The 22,500-nt window shown below is 45.0% G+C and overlaps 1 protein-coding gene across 1 annotated transcript in view; it reads right to left on the minus strand.

The window, feature by feature from the left end:
* Positions 1-399: 399 nt before the first annotated feature.
* LOC116910262 (leucine-rich repeat-containing protein 37A-like) overlaps positions 400-22,500 on the minus strand; it is a 26,700-nt gene continuing 4,599 nt past the window's right edge. Inside the window, 14 exon segments of the mRNA XM_032914146.1 lie at positions 400-472; positions 551-696; positions 770-803; positions 1,593-1,642; positions 5,060-5,164; positions 5,928-6,278; positions 6,280-6,335; positions 6,338-6,544; positions 6,547-7,659; positions 9,220-9,222; positions 10,109-10,236; positions 13,037-13,111; positions 15,122-15,193; positions 18,519-18,564. Coding sequence (XP_032770037.1) covers positions 400-472; positions 551-696; positions 770-803; positions 1,593-1,642; positions 5,060-5,164; positions 5,928-6,278; positions 6,280-6,335; positions 6,338-6,544; positions 6,547-7,659; positions 9,220-9,222; positions 10,109-10,236; positions 13,037-13,111; positions 15,122-15,193; positions 18,519-18,564 — 2,459 coding nt within the window.

Genomic DNA, 22,500 nt, shown 5'->3' on the forward strand with positions numbered 1-22,500 from the left:
AGGTGGAGCTGGGAGGGCATCTCTGGTTGGAGACCTGGGATGGCGGAGACGACAGGGAGTCTATGGGAGTGACCCTAGCTGAGATTCCTACAGAGACTGAAGTAGTCACCTCCTGTAGCCAGTCAGGAATTCCCGTAGGAGGGTGACGTCAACCCACCCACGACACCTTCAACTCAAAATCTGTCCTGCCCGCAGGATGCGCAGGGATAAAGGTGGAGAATGAAGCTTTTATTCACTTGGATTCTGGATCAAACTCAGGTCCCAAGGCTTGAACGACACCTCCCTTCCTGTGATCAGCCATCTGACTGGCCCACACTCTCAATTTTCATTTACTTGAGTGCAAAAGTCTTCGACACTCACAAATCTACAAAAAATAATTTATTAATAACTGATAGCAGATCATTCTGACGGTCTGACAGTTTCATTCTCTTCTGTGGACGATTTTCCCATCTCCAAGGCGTCTTTCTTGTCCCTGGAAGAACAACGCCAAGGCTTTCAAACTTGGAAATGAGCAACTTGCCTTTAGCTCCTCATCGAGCTAGACATTTACCCTGGTACATCCTTGTTGAAAATCTCCTCCTCTCCAGAGGACTCCTTGTCCTGTAGGTCCTGGGCCATGTTTTTCTTTCGGGTGTCATGCAGAGGCCTATACATGTCCCTAAGCCACAGTGGGCACCTTATCCAGAAAAACCCATCCTAGGAAACAGAAGGGGAGACATTAGTTCGGCTTACTCTGCGTCTCTTCCACAGCACCCAGTCTCAAGCTTACCTCACTCTTCGTTTGTCTGTGGTTTTTCTTACTCCTTGGAGAAAAACACATACAGAGGTCAGTTAGTGACTGAGCCATTGTGTGTGTGTGTGTGTCTCCTGGGAGACATCTTGGCTCTTCCCATAACAAAAACCACCCAGCCCTGGGACTTGAGAACAATTCCATGCATGCCTGGCTTCTAGGAACTTTTGTTCTAAGGGCCCCACAACACTTCTGGGGAGATCTTTGTCTATGGGTTGTCCCAGAGCACAGCCAAAGCAACAGCATGACTAGAGCCTTACTCATCCCTTTGAGCAAACTACCCTAGGCAGGAGCAGTTTGCTCTCCAGAACCTTTCCCATTGGTGCCTTTAGATCAACTCTCACAGATTTTCTGAGGGGAGGGAGGGGGCGCTCCTGTCTGCCTAGCTCCAGACACAATGCTCAAGTCCACAGCTCAACTCATAAACTCAGAGAATTTCGCCCTGCAGACTTCCTCTGATGAGTGAGTTGAGAGGACAATTTAAAGGACGTGGCTAGTTGGGCATGATGGATCGTATCTAATTCCAGTACCTGGCAAGTTTAAACTATGTTTGAGCCTAGCCTTGATGTTACCAACAGTAGGACAGGCAAGCCCAACCTTCTTTCTTTAAAGAAATGGCGACACTGGAGGCCTTCTTGCTAGGCCTAGATATGCCTGCTATTTTGGGGAGCTAGGCAAGGCACCAGGAGAGAACGTTCTTCCTGAGTTTCCCCTCTGTCAAATGAGGGAATTAAATAAGAGGAGGCCCAAGCTCTCCTCAGACTCTCAGCTTGTTGTGGAACGACTGCAACCTTATATTTACCTTAAGAACTTTTCTTCATCTCCCTCTTTTGCTGCTCTATGAGAATAAACCTGTTTTTGGAGGAAAACACTATGGTTATTATGTCAGTGACTTCGGTCTTCACGTTGACATACAATCCTTTCTCTGACATCTGCTATGCTAGTCTTCTCTCCCATAATACCTTGCTCCAGGCTTCCCATGAGGCTGCCACTTAGTGTGTATAGTGTATTGACTGTTTTATGTAAAATGCAACATGTCCTAATAAAAACTCTTAAAAGTCAAAGTAAGAAACATTTAACTTCCTCAGAGTATCTTCTGGAAGAGCAAAAGCAGAGTGCCTCTTATCACAGCTACAAGATATCTGTCTCTTGGGGAAGTCCTGATGTGCAATAGGGAAAATAAACACGGTATTGAGGAGAAAGGAACAAAAACATTGTTAGTAACTGAAAACAATGGACACCAAAAGTCCAAGACAACCAACTAACATTTCTCTAGACTGTGAGGATTCAAAACTGTTGGTGTCAAAATAGATCAACATACCAACCCCATGGATTTCCCAGTACAAACCAGAAACTGTAAGATCCCATTTTTATGGTAGCTACGAAGACGGACAGAGTGTCTCAGAGTAAATGTAACTTAAAATGAGTAAGTTCTCTCTAATTAAAAACTCCATTCTTCTGGAGAACATGGCGAGCCAGCCTAGGCCACAGAATGAGCTGTCTCAAAACAACAACAAAGAAAAACCCAAACCAAACTAAAACAAGGGAAGCTTAAGGGATTTATCTCAGTGGTAGAGTGCTTTCCCAAGGCCTGGGTTTAATCCCAAAGAGAAGCGGGGAGGGGAAGAAAGATGAGGAGGCAGCAGGAGTGGCAGTTTTAGAAGGGTATCAGTTGTCAAAGTAGAACTGTAAATACCATGTCAATTTATGAAATGGAATCTTCTCCCACTTTCTCCATATGTGCATGTGTACGCTGGGTGTATGTGGTGAATGGTGTGTTTTCACGTGTGTGGGTACATAAGCATATGTGTGAATGCTTTCGGATGCGTGAAGTTGATGTTGGAGATCTTAGACAGCTCGTCCATCTTAACCACAGATTCAGGGTTAATCCAACCCAGAGCTCACCGATCTGACTAGTCTCATGATTCAGCTGGTTCTTGGAAAATTCCTTTTCTGTCTTTGGGAGTGGGAATTGCAGGTGGCTGCTGTGCCCTCATGCCCGGCTGGAATTTCCCTAGGTCCTGAGAATTGGAACCAAAGTCTCTGTGTGGAAAGTGCTTTAACCACTGACAATCCTTATATTATTATTTCTTCTTCTTCTTCTTCTTCTTCTTCTTCTTCTTCTTCTTCTTCTTCTTCTTCTTCTTCTTCTTCTTCTTCTTCTTCTTCTTCTTCTCTTCTTCTTCTTCTCTTCTTCTTTCTTCTTTCTTCTTCTTCTTCTTCTTCTTCTTCTTCTCTTCTTCTTTCTTCTTTTCTTCTTTACTCCTCCTCCTCCTCTTCTCCTCCTCCTCCTTCTTCTCCTTCTTCTTCTCCTTCTTCTTCTCCTTCTCCTCCTTCTCCTCTTTCTCCTCCTTCTTCTCCTCCTCCTCCTTCTTCTCCTTCTTCTCCTTCCCCTCCTCCTCCTCCCCCTCCTCCCTTTTTTAAACAAAATTAAGACAAGCTTGACATTTGGTAGGGAAACTTTAAGAATAGCTACACAATGTGTGGAAAAGCAGATTGGATACTAGTAGCTTGCCTTAGCAAAATTACAACTATGATTTAGCAGTGTGATTCTTGTACTTCTACAGGGACCACAGCAGGATCTAGGTCCAGATAGAGTTGGGATCTTAGATCAGTGAAGAAAGAACTCATCATTCAATAAATATTATTTCAAACCTAGATATTCTTGTGTGTGTGTTATCCAGATTCAACAATACCAAAAAGTGAAATAAGTTCTAGGAAGATTAAAAGGTATAAGACGCTGGGGAGACAGGGTTAAGAGCAATAATCTCTCTCCCAGAGGACCCGGGTTCAATTCTCAGCGTGCTCACAGTAGCTAAAAATGGAGACTCCAGTTCCTGGGGATCTGGTAGTCTTGGCCTCCACATGCACCAGGCATGAACATGGTGTACAGACATACATGCTGGCAAAACAGTATGTGTGTATCTGCGGGCTGCTGGACATGCTAGCACATGCCTCTGATTCTGAAGCAGGCCAGCCTGGGTTACAGGGTGAGTTTCAGAGTAACCTGGGGCTACATGAGACATTGTCTCAAAGGAACGAGAGAGAGAGAGAGAGAGAGAGAGAGAGAGAGAGAGAGATAGAGAGAGAGAGGAGAAGAGAAGAGATGTACAAATGACAAAATTGTATTAGGAATGTGCTAGAAATATCGGCAGAGTGTCTGAGGGGATCCCACCATGTCTTCCTGTGTCTGAGGGCACCAGGCACATAGCGATTGTTTACGGCATGTTACTCTGAATCGAAACATTTCTTCTAGGAGGGAAAAGAAAGAGTCTCTGGTGGTAAACGGGAGGTGGCAAAAGGCTTCACATCTGGAGAAATGGAAGATCCGCCAGGGCCCACCCAACAGTATGAAAGGGATGACGTTGCTGGAATCGGAGACTCTGCGTCAAAACCTGTTGGCGTTCAACTGTGGCGGATGGTGGCTGACCCTGGCGCTGCACACAAACCACATGGAAAGCTCTGCAGGCAGAGGGAGCCTCAGGATTTGGGGAGTTGTTACCCATGTTGGAATAGCATTTCTGGTGATGCAGCTCTTTTCAAGTTATCCTGGCTTCTTGTAAGCAACTCCTCACCCATACTCCTGTAAATAATATCCTAGTAAATAAAAACTCACTGGTTCACCAAATTGGTGCAGTTGTTTTCTTTGGTCTGTCTTGGACTTCCTTCTCAAGGTGAGTAACTGTGTGTATGCATGTGTGTGCTTTGTGTGTGTGTGTGTGTGTGGCTTCCCCAGGAAAAGTATCCCACAACAGTAGTACACAGACATGTATGTATGAAAGCAAAACACCCATACACATAACATTTTTTTAAAAAGTATAAATGCAGGCACAAGGATAAACTGTACACACAACGAAAGAGCAACCCAGACTGTACTGAAATCCCCCAGAAGGTCACAACCCCCAGAGGGTGTGGAGGGTGCCTGCCGTCTGTGCGCTGGCCAGTGGGCATCCTCCCAGGGGTTTGTAAACCGACCCCGTGCTGATCTTTGTTTTCCAGGCTTAAAGCTGCGCCTGTCCTCACTGAGAGAGAACTCACCCTTGCTCCAGAGTGTCTCATGTCAACCACCCCTCTGACACCACATCAGAATGTGACCTAGGGACCTGAGCCTGAGGAGATGTGCATCACACACAGAATGCCTGCACACACGGGGACATCACTTGTACACAGAGGGGTAAGAGGCTCTGGCTTCCAGTGTCCAGGTTCTAAGTCTACTGTGCAGACAGGGCACACTCTGGACCCACGGGCACACCATGCTGCTGTCCTTACCTCAATGAGACAGAAAGCGATAATCAAAACGGTCACTACGACGGTCACAGATATCGCCAAGATGACTTTGTTGTTGTAGCCGTATCCCGGAACTGCTTTTGTGAGCTGAAAAGTACAAGATAAATGGACAGACGGACATTTCTGTTATCAAATCATAAAGGAAGGCGAAGGCTGATGGTTTAACATCCCTTCCTGAGCTTGCGTGGTAACTGGCACTCAACGAAGTGAAGGCGTCTGCCTCGAGTTTGACTCCAACTTCCGCTACGAAGTGGGCAGGCCATTTGGACTGTACAGTGAGGCTGATGCAAAGAACTGAGGTCTGGGGATGTCCCTCCGTGGTTAGCCCTTTGCTTAGTTTGTACTGGCCTTGGTTTTGATCTACACTGAATAACAAAACGATACGACAAAACCAACCCCCCCCCAATTCTTTCAGGTTTCTTCAGATTTCTAAAAGCCCATACTGAATCCAATGTGTAACATGCACATTATTACACATTTTACTATGTTCTGTGTTTTAGGCTTGCTTCTGTGTCTAAACTTAGACACACAGTAGGAGTTAGGTGTGGTAGCAAACACCTGTTTTCCCAGCATTGGGATATAGAGGCAGGTGGATTATCACTTGAGTTCCATCACTTGGGGCTGATTTACACAGGGGATTCCAAGAATCTAGGGCTATATACAGAGACCCTGTCTTCAAGACAAAACAAAAAACAAAAGCCAATAAAAGCATACAGAAGCTCAGTGGGAATCGCTGTCTTGGCTGGGCTAGAGTTATGCGGCCAGCAGATCATCTGGAGTAGGAGCCCCAAGTCATTTCTGCTGAACTGATTGGGGAGACTGAGGCCCCCTGTCCCGGTGCTGTCCTCACCTGATTTGGTTCCAGACCCTTCTGTTCACCTTGCGCTCCTCTGCTCTGGGTGACGTAGGCCTCGGTTTTCCACTGGTCTGTATCCCAGTCAGTCCTGGACAACTTGAAATCTTGCTGCTCACTGAGAAGCTTCATCAGGAGGCCTGTTCTGGAGATGAGCTTGGCACAGGACAGTTGCACTTGGGGGTCAGAGCAGTCCATCTTCAAAGTCCTGATAACGTGAGAGATGAGCTTTCTCACATCGTTGTTGGGGATGAGGGGCCGCAGTTGCTGGTTTAGATGGGATTCAAACTGTTCTCCTGGTGACATCAGCGATGGGTGAGCAAATTCTTTGGAAGGAGGTGAGTCAGACCCTGAAAGTGAAGTCTGACTGTGGCTCACTGGTTTGCTGAACAGTGGGAATTGAACTAAGTTGGATGTAGACACATTAGAACCTGTAGTAGGTTTCTCACGAGGTTTATTTTCTGATATAGTTGCTGCAGGCACAGTGACGGTTAGTTTGAGAATACTTTCTTTAACATTATCTGTTGCTGCCTGACTTTCTTCCAGAGGCTTTTCTGTAGAAGGCTGTGAAGCAGTATATGATTCTGAAAAGGGCTTTTCTGGGTAACTCAGGTTCCTAAAGATGAAAAGATCTCTTGTGCAGGGGAATTTACCAGGCTCCTCACTGCAGAGGATGCTGCCGCTGGTCTCTTTGTAATCAACTGGAAATGAGATTTTTTCTTCCTAAGGTTTCCACGTCTCTCTTCAGGTTGTAAATTTGGGTTAGAACCCTTTGCTCTCTTCACATTAGCATTTGCACTTTCTAAAACAAAAATGGTATAAGACAAGTCTTTCCGTCTGTCTAGGAACTCAGGTAGCGATTTTGGAGCAGGAGCCTTGTCCACCAGGGCCGGTCCTAGGGAGGAAGAGAGTTCCTTCCCATGATCCTTTGCGAGTAAGGGCTCTGAAGGGAAGGAATTTCCCACTAATGCCCTGGGCTTCTGCTCCAGATGGAGCTGCTGCAGCTCCACTGAGGCTGGACTCCCGAGCTGCCTGTCCTTGGCGCTGTTCTCCACAGGCGTCTGGGCGCTCTGCTTGCTCCATGGGCTCTTGACTCTCACCTCCTTGAAGTGCCTCTTCCTTAAGCTTCCTGTCCCCTCGGGGGCCCTGCTCATGCTGAGGAGCCTTCTCTCTGCCTTCTCGATCTCTGCAAGACTGTCTTCGTCTGCCTGGGCAGGTTCCCACCTCTTTTCAAATATTCCTCGTTTGAATTTGGGATCTAAATGGCTCGCCGGCTGCACAAGCATGGCGGTTTTCTCTTTCTCTCTCACATCATCAATTTCTGCATCTAACAGATTTTCTAGAAAATAAAGCTTATTCACTTTATTTTTGTTAGGCGACTTAGGTACTGATTTAAGAGTAAGGCTCTTTGTGTCGTTTTGGAAGGGTCCCAGTGGATTATCTCCATTCTGTATATTAGAAAACAAGAGTTTAATGAATGGTAGCAATGTCGATACCACATCTTCCAGATTCCCCTCCGAGAAATACGGTAATATGTAATTGAGGGAACTAATAACATCACTTTCATCGTTAAAGTCAAGCTGCTCATTCATGAGGCCTGAAGAGCTAGGATCGTTTCTGTCTGAGTGGACCCTTTCTGGTTCAATAGTGAGCTCGGCTCTGGTATTCTCCTTCCGGGCCAGCAACACCTTCATGAATGTTCCTTCTGGGTTCCTTATAGATGTTGTGGCTGTCAACAAGAACAAGAGATTACTTTTGGTCAGAGAATACTGGCAGCCCCTTCCCCAGCCTGCAACCATTCACCCCTATTGAATAAATTAGGGGCCAGCAAATACTGGATGGAATGACCACTAGTGAAGAGAAAAAGAAACCCATGCTGTAAACCTATGACATGGGAAAAACAAAAGGAGAGGACCGGATGGGCCAAGTGCCCATTTCAAGCTTTCTGTGTCGTGCACACCGTACAGAGGGAGTGTAGAGAGCTGCTCTTGCTCTGTCCTTGGAACACAGCCAGGGTTGGAATGCAGAGGCTAAGTTGTCAATAGGGCTTTGAACTGGGTTCCTTTTGCCTCAACCTCCTGAGTAGGTGACGTTACAGCCCTGTGCTGCCGCACTCAGCTTACAAAGACAAATTCAAAATCTTACGATACCAGGCGTGGAAGCATAAAACCTTTGATCCCAGTCAAAAATTTCAGAGACAGGAGGATCTCTAACAACTTCCATGCCAGCCTGATCTGCCCGGCGAGTCCTAGGCCAGCCAAGCCTATAGAGTGAGAATATGCCTCAAAAACCAAACATCAAGCAAGATCTCAAGTAGAAGAACTTGGGCCAGTCTACGCTTGTCGCTTGTCGTATTAGGAGAGGCGGGCAGGCCCTCGCTACTTACAAAACCAAGAGCTCTCAGATTTTAAAGAAAAAGACATCACAGTGTTAAAAACAATGCAACAGGAAACAAAACCAAACCATTTTCCACCTGCCCCCTAAGTCAGGGGTATTTGAGACCTGATGTAGATAAAGCCAGCCTCAGACTGCCATGCATGATACATGCGTGTGATCATGGAAGCAAGGTGCCAAGCACAGTGTACAGTTCAGAGTGGGAACACTGGTTACTGCTCCCCGTCCCCTTTCGTCTGGTGCTATTTTTGTGTATAGAACAGCTTTTATGTGCATATCTTTTTTTTTTCTTTTGGTTTTTTAAGACAGGGTTTCTCTGTGTAGCCCTGGCTGTTCTAGAACTCACTCCAGAGACCAAGCTGGCCTCAAATTCACAGAGATCCGCCTGCCCCCCAAGTGCTGGGGTTAAAGGCCTGTGCCACCACCTCCTGGCTAATGTGTACATCCTTTTAAAAGATTCATTTTATATGTATGAGTGTTTTGCCTGCATTTCTGCATCTCTTACCTACCTGGCCTGCAGAGGCCATGAAGAGGTGTTGGATCCCCTGATCCAACCATGATCCAACCTGTGAGCCACCATGTGGGTCCTGGGAACTGAACCCCAGCCCTCTGAAAGAGCAGCAAGTACTTTTAACCACTAAGTTAGCTCTCTACCTTCATGTATGTATACACACACACATACATATACACACATCATGCACATATAGACACTATATGTATAGTATATATGGCCACACACATATATATAGGATAAGTACATATAGTGTATATGCAGTGTAGAGTATGTATGGAGTATGTATATAGTGTCTGTATGTGCATGATGTGTGTATATAAATAAATGAATACATATACATACATAGGTACTATACATGTACGTCTTTATATATACACACACATACTCTATATAGTGTCTGTATGTGCACGATGTGTGCAGGTACATGTGTGTGATGGTTTGAGTGTGGAGATCAGAGGGCAACTCTGTGGAGTTTATTCTCTCCTTCCACCTTTCTGTGGGTTCCAGGGGTTGAGCCTTGGTCACCAGGCATGTGTGGCAGGCATCTTGAGCCCCTGAGCCATCTCTCTGGCCTATAGGACAGCCATGTTTTAAATAATGAAATAACATCTGAGAGCCCAATTTCCACAAGGAAGTAATTCAGAAGTTTAGGGAGTTTTATTCTGAATGAACGGGTGGAAGCGAACAAGTGTATCATTAGTTTAAACTTTAGGAACCTCAGAGAAGGGGGTGCTGGCGGCAGAGAGATGGTCAGAGTCAGAGGACCAGCCAGCCAGCTGTGAGACTTGTGTCTTCCTAGGAGTGACAGGAAAGTTACACCCGTGATACCTCAAATATGGTCACCTAGGTAAAACCTGAACAGGGTCTCCACCAATAGACATGGTAAGGGGCAACTACCAGAGGTCACTCCCAGACAGAGGACTACAGTTGATCCATGACTGCTGAGAGCGGGAGAATTAGCCTCTCCCAGGGATGAACCTCCAAACTGGTTACCAGAGACAAAGTGGTCAGCTCCGAATCATACACACAAGTAACACCAAACAGACCCAGAGAGTTGTATGATATATTTATGTGTTTATCTGTATATGTAACAATAATAAAGAGAAAGGGTCAGTTTGAGAGGGAGTGAGGGGGATATGGGAGAGGATGGAAGGAGGAAAGAAGGCAGAAAGGGAATTAATTTTAATTAAAATAAGAATAATTTAAAAATATATTTACCAGTTTAAAATTACATGTCAAAATTAACTCATTTATCAGCCAAGAGACTCACGACAATGTGTGGTGTTTGTCCATCCAGTGTAACATCCAGCGTTACAATGCAGTTTGATTGTTTTGCAGATAACCTCAATATCAACTTTAAATTTGCAGAGGCAGCAGGCCATGTGGCTAGGTAAGATCCTATAAATCGAACGACAGAGAGAACTGGTTACTGGAAATGGGTTACTGAGGTGTAGAAGAGGCAGCCCAAGGCCCCACAGGGTTGCAGAGGAAGGAGTACTTGGGGCACGTGGCATGGGCAGCTGGGTCTCGGAGACACAATGCAAATTGCTGCTGATATTGAATTATTTGCTTTTTTTGGAGCTGAGGACCAAACCCAGGGCCTTGTGCTTGCTAGGCAAGCGCTCTACCACTGAGCTAAATCCCCAACCCCTCATTTTGTATTATTTGCTTTTTTTTTTTTTTTTTGCTGCTGATATTGAAAATGGTCATGGGGGGTGGCAGGGATGCTCTATAGGTGGGTGTCAGGGTGGTTGTGTATGCCTAAAACAAAGATGTCGGAAGCAGAACTAGGTGACACTGATCCATAGAAGCATCTCTCCTGAGCTCAAAGTGTCATCTGGGTTCGTCATGCACAGCAAGAAGGGCCTGAGTAAGCCTCCAACCTATGGGCAATTTTCTCTATTCCTGTCAATAGAATATTAGAAATCATGTGAGGCCTTAAACAGCCTACTTTAATCCATACTTTATGGTTAAATGGCAACATGGATCACATCAGCCAAATCTGGATTATTTTTGTTTCTTACAGCTCTTCGGTATAGTGTTTGTAGCAGTGCAAAGCCCTGGGTTTGATCTTAATATCACACACTCACAAACATGCACACATACCACAGGTGCGTGAACACGGACACACAGACACATGGCCCCTCCCTCATGGACAGATGGAATTGCGGAGATAAACACCACAGTGAAACACAATATAATCCTTCGAAGAATCCACGAGTTGGTAATGGCGCTCAAAAGAAAAAGCAGGGTAGTTTTCCTACGGAATACAGCCAATAAATGGGTTTGTTTCAACCACCAAGTGATACTCGCTTCAGACAAGGCTATCACGGGTTCACGGTTTGGTGAATGATGCCTGAGGGGAGAATGCATGGTGTGGTAGCAGTGGGGCCATTAAGGGAACACCTTTCCTTCTGGCCAAGACGATGGGATCTCGGCTTTAGGGCACTGGAGACAACATTTGGTCCCTGTTTAAGGGACCACCTCTGAAAAGGATGGGCCCACCCTACAAGAAGGGAGATACAACTTGAGCCATGCTAAAGAGACAGGAATAATTTCCCCTTTAATGGAACACTGTGTTTCCTCCCCAGAATTCCTGTCTGCTCTGCCGTAGTTTTGGCCTCTCCATGCCCTGAGTCCTGGCTATGAAAGGTGCGATTTTTACCGTCCTCCTTTTCTGTCTCCTTCTTCTAGATGTCGAGCACAGCCCACTGTGCTTTTTCTAGTCTTTTGAGTCTTTTTACTCTTTCCCCTGTGTCCCCTGTGATGCTGTCTGCTCCCCTGGGCTACATGGCTGCTTGTAGCGGCATGGCTTTCCCTTTCCTTTCATCTGATGTTCCGGGGTAGCTGCAGCTTACTCTGTCTACTCGAATTCACCTGGAGGTCCCTTTGGGTCTATTCCTAAATGTTTTCATTAGAGACTAAGAAGCCCCAAAGGGACCCCAGTTTCCCTGATAAAATGGAGTGATGTAGCGTCTCTAGTGGAGCTTCCCCAAACTCCCATGAAGTACCACATGTGAAACTAACCAGAAGAACATCAATATACCACCGTTGGGAGATCAGACTTGAACGGATAGGGCCCCTGAAATCCCAGTGAGGAGGCCCGTATCGGATGTTTGACCTGACCTATTCCTGAGGAAACAAAATAAAGCCAGATTGAAATGGAAATGTGTAAAACAAACAAAAAAAATTCAGTAAGAAGCCTGACTGGAAGGTCACAAGTTCAAAGCTACAACCCAGGCTCCAGGAGGAGACCCTGCATCACAACAACACAGACATATTCAACGCGGGCCCTGCCTTAAAGGAAGCACACAGTAAGAGTTTTGTTTTTGTTTTTTGTCATGACTAGACAGTCCAGAACAGACCACCAGCTACTAAAGAGTTAATACGACGAGGACACAGATGCCACTTCAGATGAGCTGGCAGAAAGGCAGAGCTCTTTTGTATTCCAGACTGGCTAGGAAATACCTGTGTAGCTGAAGCTGACGGTGACTTTGGAGGACAAGTGTTCGTCACTGTACCTGGTTTATACTGAACCCAGGGGATCATGCATGCTAGACAAACACTATCCACAGAGCCATCCCCCCCCCAATCCAGCTGAATGCCTTTAAAAGACTGCTTTGTCATGCACTGTTGGCAAGAGACCTAAAGATCATGGCCAGTGGGAGAAGGCAGATCCAAAAGGCCATATGCCATGGGATGTCATTTGTGAGATGTTCTAGGAGAGGGAAAACTATAGGGCTAGAAATAAGGGTGGTGGAACCCTGGGCTGGTGCAAAGGGGCAGGAGGGGCCTTTGGGATGTGACAAGCAGTCTACACCAGTAATGTTAGGGGACTAACTGTGAAAACTGATCAACCCATGTGCTTGAATTTATTGCATGAAAATCATACCCCAGTAACTCAGACTCAAGAAATAAGGCAAACCTCAAAACATCTAAAATACGAGAAACTGTAAAGAAATCTAGGGCTGGCAGGATGGCTCAGCAGATATAAAGTCCCTTGCCACACAAACAGGTTTGATCCCTGGAACCCAGAGTACAAGGAGAGCGCCAATCCCTAAAGCTGTCCGTTGACCTCCATACTCACACGGTGGGATTCATGCCTACACACACACACACACACACACACACACACACACACACACACACACAGAGTTTTTAAACCAAAGTGAAATTATTCTAAGAAGATAAACCTTACAGATGTTCCAGCTCCAGAGTCATCATGAGGATGTTCTCAACTGTTGTCAGTTGCACCTGTGTGGTCCCCAGGTCCCTGAAGGAGAAAGCCGGACTTCATGAGGAACTGTCTCACCTAATACACGTGTACTAGCATTCAGACACATAACAGAGGTAAACAAATAAAAATAAAATCTCTTTGTCACAAAAGATTATTTCACGGAGCTCCTTTGGAAAAGAGAAGTAAGTTTGCCTTTTCTTGTAACTTTCGTAACTCTTTAGTAGCTGGTGGTCTGTTCTGGACTGTCTAGTCATGACAGAAAACAAAACCAAAACTCTTGCTGTGTGCTTCCTTTAAGGCAGGGCCCGCGTTGAATATGTCTATGTTCTTTTTTTTAAAGATTTATTTATTATATATAAGTACACTGTAGCTGTCTTCAGATACACCAGAAGAGGGCATCGGATCTCTTTACAGATGGTTGTGAGTCACCATGTGGTTGCTGGGAATTGAACTCATGACCTCTGAAAGAGCAGTCGGTGCTCTTAACTGCTGAGCCATCTCTCCAGCCCATGTCTGTGTTCTTGATGAACCTGTCTTTATTGTCTCTCGCCTCTCATATATTGGATTCTCCCTACTATAGCTACCACTCCATGTTTTTATTTTTTCACTTAAATTTCAAATCTTTAGGGGTTGGGGATTTAGCTCAGTGGTAGAGCGCTTGCCTAGGAAGCGCAAGGCCCTGGGTTCAGTCCCCAGCTCCGGGAAAAAAAAAAAAAAAAAAAAAAAAAAAAAAAAAAAAAAAAAAAAAAAAAATTTCAAATCTTTAATGCCCATTTATTTAAAATTGTCTTTCTGTATACACTATATTAAAGACACGGGAAGCTGGAGTATTTTAATTTCTGAGACAGGGTTTTTCTGTGTAGCCCTGGCTGGCCTGATACTCCCTATGTAAACCCAGGATGGGGCTGGAGAGATGGCTCAGTGTTAGAGCACCCGACTGCTCTTCCAGAGGTCATGAGTTCAATTCCCAGCAACCACATGGTGGCTCACAACCATCTGTAAAGAGATCTGATGCCCTCTTCTGGTGTATCTGAAGACAGCTACAGTGTATTTGTATATAATAAATAAATAAATCTTAAAAAAAAAAAAAAAAACCCAGGATGGCCTTAAATTTACAGTGACCCGTCTGCTTCTGCTTCCTGTTGGGACTAATGGTAGGCACTACAACATAGAGTCTTTTGTTTATTTTAAAAATACTTATGGGTTGGGGATTTAGCTCAGTGGTAGAGCGCTTGCCTAGGAAGCGCAAGGCCCTGGGTTCGGTCCCCAGCTCCGAAAAAAAGAACCAAAAAAAAACCTTATTTATTATTATTATTTATTATCTGTATGTGCATTCAGGTGCCTGTTGAGGTCCGTCTGGAGTTCCAGATGGTATGAGTCACCTGATGTGTGTGCCAAGAACTGAACCTAGGTCCTCTACCAGAGCCACTGAGCCATATGTCCAACTTCCTTTCCTTCCTTTTAAAAAAAAGACTCTGTGTGTGTGTGTGTGTGTGTGTGTGTGTGTGTGTGTGTGTGTGTGTGTGTGTGTGTGTACATGTGCCACAGTGGCTATGTGGAGGTCAGAGGACAAATAGTGAGAGCTCGTTCTTGAACTTGGGTCCTCAGGCTTGGTGGCAAGCCCCTTTATTTGCTGAGCTATCTTGTCAGGCTCCTACTTTTATTTCTTTAATTTTAAGTTTTAAAACATTGTCTCGGTGCAGCACTGGCTGGTCTGTAACTCACAGAGAGGCCCCACCTCTGTCCTTCAAGTGCTGGGATTAAGAGCACACACCACCTCTTCAGGCTCACTGCCCTGTTCTCGGTGAGGTTTTTTTTTTTTTTTTTTTTTAACAATATAGTTGAAACTAAAATAATTTTTTAAAATTAAGACGAAATACTATCTTTGTTTTTTTCTTTTTTTCGGAGCTGGGGACCGAACCCAGGGCCTTGCGCTTGCTAGGCAAGCGCTCTACCACTGAGCTAAATCCCCAACCCCTCGAAATACTATCTTGATGAAAATTTTAAAAAAAGAACAGAGACCGTCCTAGGAACCCAAATACTTACAGATATTTTAACGTTGGCAATTTAAAAAGGAAAGGATCTTCGACAACTGTCAGAGGGTTACGGTTGAGGATCCTGGAAAAGCAATGAGAGTCACATTACACAAATTCAATCTGCTTCATTCCATTGGCATGAAATATACATACATGTGCATATACAATCATATATATGTATTTTTTTTTTTACCTATAACCACCTATAAACCACCCTCAGAATCCATGAATTCCTTTGAAGACTGTCCACGTCTATGGAAAATAAAAGAGAAAGAAATAGAGAAAAAGAACAAAAGGCAGAATACAAAGGAAGGAAATGCTAAGAGCTTCTAAGTCAAAAATCTAGCAAACACACTGGTGGTAAAGCTCTTACTGTGTAGGAAAGGCTTTATTTTGGTTTGTTTGGGGATTAATTAATTAAGTGTGTGTGTGTGTGTGTGTGTCCCCGTCCTCTCTGTATATCTCTAGCTGTCCTGGAACTTGTTCTGTGGATCGAGATGTCCTGGAACTCAGAGATCCTCCTGTCTCTGCCCGAGTGCTGGGATAAGAGGGGGTGCTCCACCATACCTGGCCAGGAAAGGCTGTTTTCAATGTCTCCCATAATTCAAGATGCTTGTCCTTTCTTAGAAATCTAAAACACTTTGTAGTTAGTTCACTAAACCAGGAAAAATAATAGGACATCTGGCTTTGGAGGAAAAGTAAGACTGTAAGAGTAGCCACAGTCCAGCTCCTGTCACAGCCAGGCTCTGGTCTCAGCGGGACGCCAGCCACAGCTGGGCTCCACCACACAGTCTCGCTTGTGGTCTTGATCGTCATCACAGCCTGAGCAAGCCTGTGCATGTGCCGGGCTTCCGGCCATGAGCTCAGGAGGACAAAGACTGTGCCTTATATCCACCATCACTCCTGTGCCTGGAAGGACACCTGAATCGAGCGTGGTGTTTAACAAGGGCTATGGGATAAGTCGGCAACATTGTTTATACGCCAATAAAATTAATAAATTCTCTATCCCCCTCTCTCGACAGAGGGCCTTGTTTAGTTGCCCAGGCTGACAAAAACAAAATAAAACAGGAGAATTGAAGTGAAACAGGAAAAAAAAAAAACATTTTAGGTTTAGTCTGTTCCCAAGTCAGTACAGGTCACATTAATAATTACCTCAGCACCCAAGCACTGTGATTATTCCATGTTTAACCTGACTGTTAGTGCTAGGGTAATCCTTACCCCGTTTTCTTTAAAAGCATCTATTTTAAATTAAGTATATGTGTGTATGGAGCAGGGGCAGGCGCACTTGTGAGGCCAGTGTCTGAGGAGTCCACAAGAGGGAGCCAGAGCCCGTGGAACTTTCCTGCCCGCTGCAGGCCCAAGATGTACTCTTTAGCACTGAGCCATCTCTCCAACCACTCCCACCCCCTCCCCCACCCCGCTTTCCAGATGAGGAAACCAAGGCACACAAGGTTTGTATAAGATGCAGGAGGACCCCTTGGCTTGGTAAGGGGGACCTGGGAGCTCACAGTTCAGTGTGAGCTCTTTTCTCAAGGAACCAGGTGGAGAACAATGAAAGAGGACACTCATGGGTCCAGGACCTCTGCATGTGTGTACACACCACGCACGCATGCACACACACACACACACACACACACACACACACACACGGTCTACTCTGGGGCTGCCTTGGAAATCCACTCTAGAGAGGAGAGGACTAAGAAGTGTACCAATTCTGTTATGGGTGAGTCGCTGACTCACTCTGCTCAAAAATACTTTATATCTGATGGCTCCTACAGCTTTCCCCGAGATCTTGCTTAAGAAAAACATTATACAGGAAGGAGCGAGAATTTCTTCTTGGTGCTGGAGACTGAAACCAGGCTTTTGTGGCCTTTTCAGCATGTACACTGTCACTGAGCCTCACCCAGCCCAAGGAACAGCAGTAATTGGGCTTGTAAAGATAGTTAAGGTTTTATAAGTGTTTCTATACACACAACACTCACTCAGATATTTTTAATTAAAAGATTACATATATGTCATGACCTATAATGAATATAGATAAATACACTCATACCTTTATTTATTGTATCATATTTATATAAAATATGTATTATATCATCAATATAGCATATATTAGTATAATATACAATATTAATGTATACATATTTTATATATTTATAGTACATATTATAGTTCAGTGTAAACTGTTAAATATAAATATATTTGTGGTACATAAATATATAATAAATATATTCGGGGTTGGGGATTTAGCTCAGTGGTAGAGCGCTTGCCTAGCAAGCGCAAGGCCCTGGGTTCGGTCCCCAGCTCCAAAAAAAAGAAAAGAAAAAAAATTCATATAATATATAATAATATATTTATAAAATATATAGTAAACATATATATTACTGTATATTTATCTATGTGTGTTATGGGTGTTTTGCCTACATGTATGTCTGTTCCATATGTATGCCTGGTTCACACAGACATCAGAGGGGGCATGGGATTCCTTGGAACTGGACTTAGAGACAAATGTGAGTGCCCATGTGGTTGCTGGGAATTGAGCTCAGGACCTCTGGAAGAGCAGTCAGTGCTCTTAACCACTGAGCCATCTCTCCAGCCCCATTTCTAAACAAGAGTAAAAGTTTCATATTAACATAATGTGGAATCTTTCGATGGAAGCCCACTGACATACTAAAAATCTAAACAGTCTATTGTATTATTCCACAACGAAGGTTTATATAAACTAATTCAAATACATTCATTTCTAACATGAAAACTCCATTTTTTTTCCTTTTTGGATACAGTTGTGTCACCCTATAAAGTAGCAGTTCTCAAACTGTGGGTTGTGATCTTCTTGGGGGTCAAGTGACCCTTTCGCAGGGGTCCCCTAAGACCGTCAGAAAACACAGATATTTGTATTATAATTTATAACAGTAGCAAAATTACAATTATGAAGTAGCAACAAAAATAATTTCATGGTTGGAGGGTCAAACGCAACATGAGGGACTGCATTAAAGGGTCACAGCATTAGGAAGGCTGAGAACCACTGCTCTAAAGAAATCAGGTATAGAACTTACAAGCTCTCTCTCTCTCTCTCTCTCTCTCTCTCTCTCTCTCTCTCTCTCTCTCTCTGTGTGTGTGTGTGTGTGTGTGTGTGTGTGTGTGTGTATGTGTGTGTGTGCGCACGCGCAGTTGACACATGTTTGGAGGACATGGGACCTGTTTCAGGACTTGGGTCTCTCTGGCGTGTGAGTCCTGAAGACTGGTCAAGTCACCACACAGGCTAACATTCAGCACCCCTCACTGCACCCTTCCCGTCTTAAGAAAGGAAGTAAGAACCCCTTGAAACTGTAGCCTTCCAAAAGAATGAGTGTCAGAGCCATGCAATAAAAAGTCTTAATTAGAGACATTACAAAAGTAATTCTTACCTTACCCAGGTTTTCTTGTTCAGTAATGTTTTTGGTATACTGTTCCCTAGGGAGTCAACAGAAAATCCATCTTAGCTTGAATGATTTAATCACACGACGCGATTCTACGTCAGCATCTATGTGCATTCATTCACACTGCAGGGCAGAGTCAGAATGGACTCAGACGCTTTGTTCTCCTTCGTTCCTTCCAGTAAACAGCAATTTAAAGGGGTGAGGGGCAAAGCCTTATACAGGAAGCTAAGAAAGTTAGGATATAGTACTATTTCTGGTTAATCTACCCCTAAAACTGGCAACCCACTTGCTTAAATTACACATTGCCTTTTAGAGTCTATTAAATAAACAGTGTCTGACTCTCTGAGCCTGCTTCCAGGGTCAGCCTGCAGAACCCCCACAACTTAAGAGACACAAAAGCAAATACTATTCATCTCAACAGTGCAGAGAGTCCTGAAAGCCGGAAGACAAGCTGCATACAGAGGGGAGTGTCTATGCAGATTACAGTAATCTATCGAAAGAAATGACAGTTGTGAAAAAGGAGGCAAATCTACACACGCTGAAGTGGAAAATTCTAAATGAATATTAAGATAACTTAGTATTGTTTTTGTACACAAACATGTATGTATCCATGTATTTCCCATGTATTGCTAACATGCACACATGCAGACATAGTAGCATTTCCATGTTGACTACTGTACAATGCACATGAAGCATTAACAGTGGACTGCTAAGGCAGGAGCTATGACAATGTGGCCTGCACCTTTAAACATTTTTTTATTTCATGTGTTCCAGGGTTCTGTCTGCATGCATGCTTGTACACACTACATGTGTGCCAAATTAGTCTGAAGCCATAAGTGGGTGCTGAATCCCATGGGACTAAGGTTACACATGGTTGTGAGCTACCATGTTGGTGCTGGGAATCCAACCCAGATCCTCTAGAAGAGCGGCCAGTGCTCTTAATCTCTAGGCCAGTGTTCTTAACCTGTGGACCTCAACAGCTTTGGGGGTTGAACAACACATTCACAGGGGACACTGAAGACCACTGGAAGACACAGATATCTACATTATGATTCATAATAGTAGCAAAACTCGTTATGAAGTAGCAACAGTAGAAAACAGTTGTTTGGCGGGGGTCACCACAAGATGAGGAACTGTATCAGGGTTGCAGCATTAGGAAGGTGGAGAACACTGCTCTAAGCCATCTCTCCAGGCATCTTCCACCCACCATCTCCTTCTTCCTGCGCTTTTTAAAAGATCTCACAGAGGCCAGTATAGCCTCAAACTTAGCTGGCCTGGAATTACTGATCCACCTGCCTTCACCTCTCAAGCGTTGGTGCCTACTGTGCCACCACACACTAGGTCCTTTCCTTTGCTCTTCTTCCCTTCCCTTTCCCCTTCTTCCCCCTTCGTTACCCTACTTCCCCCTTCTCCTTCCTTCTTTCTTTCAACAGGGTCTTAGTAGGTATCTGGCTGGTTTTGAATTCATCCAGGTAGACCAGGTTAGCCTTGAGTGATCTGCCTGCTCTGCCTCCTGAGTGCTGGAAAACACACACACACACACACACACACACACACACACACACACACACACATCAAAATCACATGCATACCATTTTCATGTTCCCTACCATTTTCAGAGGCTAACCTCAAACTTATGTAGCCCAGGCCAGACCTAAAACCATGATCCTCTAATCTCAGTCTCCCAGTGCTGAGGTATATGTCACCAAATTTACCAAGTTTTGTCTGGAAAGCACTCAATTTCTACTTATAATGATTACTTTTTGGTTTTACAAATAATTTTTATAAGCTTAAAGACTCATTTAAAGTAAAAATTTTAAAGTAAAAATTCAAAGTATTTAAAAATTAAAGTACATGCCAAGCAACCAGAGCTTCCAGGGACTAAGCCACTACCTAAAGACTATACATGGACTGACCCTGGACTCTGACCTCATAGGTAGCAATGAATATCCTAGTAAGAGCACCAGTGGAAGGGGAAGCCCTGGAGTCCTGCTAAGGCTCGAACAGTGAACTGAGACTGTTGAGGGCTGACAATGAGGGTGGGAGAACACCCCATAAGGAAAGGGAGGGAGGGAGGCGGATGTTTGTCGGAAAGCCGGAAAGGGAATAACACTGCAAATGTATATAAGAAATATTCTAGCTAATAGAGAAAATGAATGGGTCTGTGACCTGGACTCATATAACTCTTCTGTGATGGCAATCAGGAGCCAAATCAGCACTGGTGATTAATAAATATGATAGATGATTTACAACATTAGGTCAGGGTTAAGGGAACAGATGGAAGTGTCCAGGGTATTGTGCTGACCTGACCTCTGACCTTTCTGCACACTGCAGGCTGTCCTCTGAGGCAAGTGTGCTGTCTGTGCGACTCAGCAAGGACCCTGGGTGCCTGCTGTGCACCCCCATCCTAGCTGCCCCTGGGCCTTGAACTTGAGGGTGAGACAGAGTCATTGAGGAGAAGGACTCTCAACTGAGAACAGCCTCCATAGACCAGGCTGTAGGTGAGCCTGGAGGGTCCTTAGTCGGTTCTGCATGTCAAAGGGCCCTGCTCCATGTGGGTGGGGCCAATCCAGGGTTCTCGGTCCCTGGTGCTCTGCAAACTCAGGCTGGGCAAGCCATGAGCAGCACCCTCCGTGGCTCTGCATCGGCTCCTGCTCCAGGTTCCTCCCTTATTGGATTCCTGCCTTGACTTCCCAACATTTATAAGCTGAACTTAACCGACTTAGGTTGGTGGTATTTTCTCACAGAAACAGAAACCCTAACTAAGCAAGGATCATGGGAGGAGTCTCTGTGTATTTGTTTGTCTATTTAGGGTTTTATGAGACAGGGTTTTTCTGTGTAACAGCTCTGGCCTTAAACTCAGAGAGATCTACCTGCCTCTGCCTCCTAAGTGCTGTGATTAAAAATGTGCCACCATGCCTGGCTAGCTCTTATATCTAAATGCAATATTTCTATGTTTCTGTGCAAACAGACTGTACTATTAGGAGAATTAGCAAGACAAGATGGGAAACCCAGCAGCACCAGCAGAGCCAGGCCATGCCCTGCAGTGGAAGGCACAGGGGCGGCTGGGATGGGTGTGCAGCAGGCACCCAGGGTCCTTGATGACCGCAGACAGCACACATGCATCGAGGACAACCTGCAGGGCCTCACTCATGTCGTCAGGCTTGCCGGCAAGCACCTGTACCCTCGGAGCCATTTGCTGACCCCGTTTTACAGTATGACAGCACGTGGGCTGTGTCGACGCAGAGGCTGGTTTCAGGGATCTCCTCCCTCACTTCTCTTCCTTATGTCTAAAGCAGTCTCTCTCCCTGAACCCAGAGCTTGCTCTTTTGGCCAGATCAGCTGGACAGTGAGGCCTGGGAAGTGTCTGTCTCTGACCCCCACTGCAGGGTCACAGGCACGCACCATTGCATCTGCTCTGTGTGTGGGACTCGGTGCAGTGAGCACCCTGCCCACTGAGCCACCTCCCAGCTATACTGCTTTTGTCTTATTTACTCATATGCGCATGCACATTCAAAACCCAAGGCACACACAGCACGTGCATGGGAGTCAGAGAACAACTTGTGGGACTCAGTTCTCTTCTCCCCGTGTGGGTTCTGGGGATTAACCCAGGTTGTCAGGAGGCAGGAGATAACCCTTATTCACTGAGCCATCCTGTGGTCATGCTGACGTTTTTAGTGACTGAAGTACATCCTGTCAGGAAATCCTCACATTAACAGTTCAGAAGCAATTATATAACCTTCTTCATTTTTACACTGATAACCTTGAAGAAATACATGAACATTCTAAAATGTCTGCTCTTAAGAACCAATCAGCTCTTCTTATTTCTTACCACCGATGATATAGAGGAGAACAGAGTTTGGACTGAGCAGTGGTAGCACACACCTTGCTACTTGGAGGCAGAGGCAGGTGGATCTCTGTGAGTTTGAGGTCAGCCTGGTCTATAGAGTGAGCTCCAGGACAGCCAGGG

The sequence above is a fragment of the Rattus rattus genome, chromosome 9, assembly GCF_011064425.1.
Source record: "Rattus rattus isolate New Zealand chromosome 9, Rrattus_CSIRO_v1, whole genome shotgun sequence".
NCBI lineage: Eukaryota > Metazoa > Chordata > Mammalia > Rodentia > Muridae > Rattus > Rattus rattus.